This window comes from Octodon degus, unplaced genomic scaffold, assembly GCF_000260255.1.
Source record: "Octodon degus isolate 3935 unplaced genomic scaffold, OctDeg1.0 scaffold00004, whole genome shotgun sequence".
Taxonomy (NCBI): Eukaryota; Metazoa; Chordata; class Mammalia; order Rodentia; family Octodontidae; genus Octodon; species Octodon degus.
In genome coordinates this window covers 7,717,384-7,718,401 of record NW_004524580.1, presented here as the reverse complement: position 1 = coordinate 7,718,401, position 1,018 = coordinate 7,717,384, and the positions used below count along the sequence as shown (strand labels likewise).

Genomic DNA, 1,018 nt, shown 5'->3' with positions numbered 1-1,018 from the left:
CTCCTCATGAAACAAGCTCTCTCCTCAATTCGACATATTATTTTCACAATATTGTACATGGTACATGAGTCTGTCAAAATAATTACAAGTCTTTCAGCTACCCACCTAAGTTAGCCTCTAGTTAAGACAACGATTTTGGCTATTTCTATAAGTAATATCTTCAGCACACTTCTCCTTCCTATCTAATCCTGAGCGGGTCTGTGAAGTCCAGAAAGAGAGACTTACCCGGAGGTGCAAACACAGCCACTTACACAGGGTGAGGATGGCGCACAGGTGAAGTTCATAGCCAGGTTTGCACACGTAGTTTCACAGTTTACACCGCCCGCTGGTAACTCAGGGTCAGGAAACCTACAGTCAAAATATTTCTTTCCTTCTGGGCAGACATGAACTTCAAAGATAAACAACAGATGAAAGGCCTTTAAGATTTCATATTTGTTCCATACACAAATAATCATATGGCATACGTTTGTCATCAGAACAAAATTCACCATGGAATATTGCACCAGTCATGGTTGGATGACACTCTTATTCCATAACTTTTAGTTGATGAACTCACAAACATTACCTAGCCAGACACTGCTTGATCATCACAGCTTCTAGACCTTGAGTTTGAAAACTCCAGTTGCCTTTGTAAGGTAATAACTAGCATATAATTTTCTGAGGTCAAAAAGCAAAGGCATACTATAATTTTTTTAATGGATTTTAGTACCAGGTCTACAAGGTCTCACTATGTAGATCAAACTCATAGTGATCCTCCTGTTTTCAGCCTCCCAAGCACTGGGACTACCGGTGTGCGCCACCAGGCCCAGTCTCCATTGCCGACTCAGTGCTCCCTGGGGGCAGGGCCAGCAAGGCATGCCTGGGATTTTTTTTTTCATAATTTTATTGAGAAAAATAGCAATGAGACAGTTTGAAATCAAATTGGTAGGACAGCTTCAATAATTAACACACTGCATTCTGCCTTCCTAGTGGTTATTTGCTGTACAAATGCAGACATGATATCCTATTTACAAACACT

At 40.8% G+C, this 1,018-nt stretch overlaps 1 protein-coding gene across 1 annotated transcript in view; it reads right to left on the bottom strand.

Annotated features, from left to right (window-relative positions):
- Positions 1-1,018, bottom strand: part of Otogl (otogelin like) — a 162,193-nt gene that overhangs the window by 102,643 nt on the left and 58,532 nt on the right. The window contains exon 23 of the mRNA XM_004623891.2: positions 226-388. Coding sequence (XP_004623948.1) covers positions 226-388 — 163 coding nt within the window. The remainder of the gene's footprint in view (positions 1-225; positions 389-1,018) is intronic.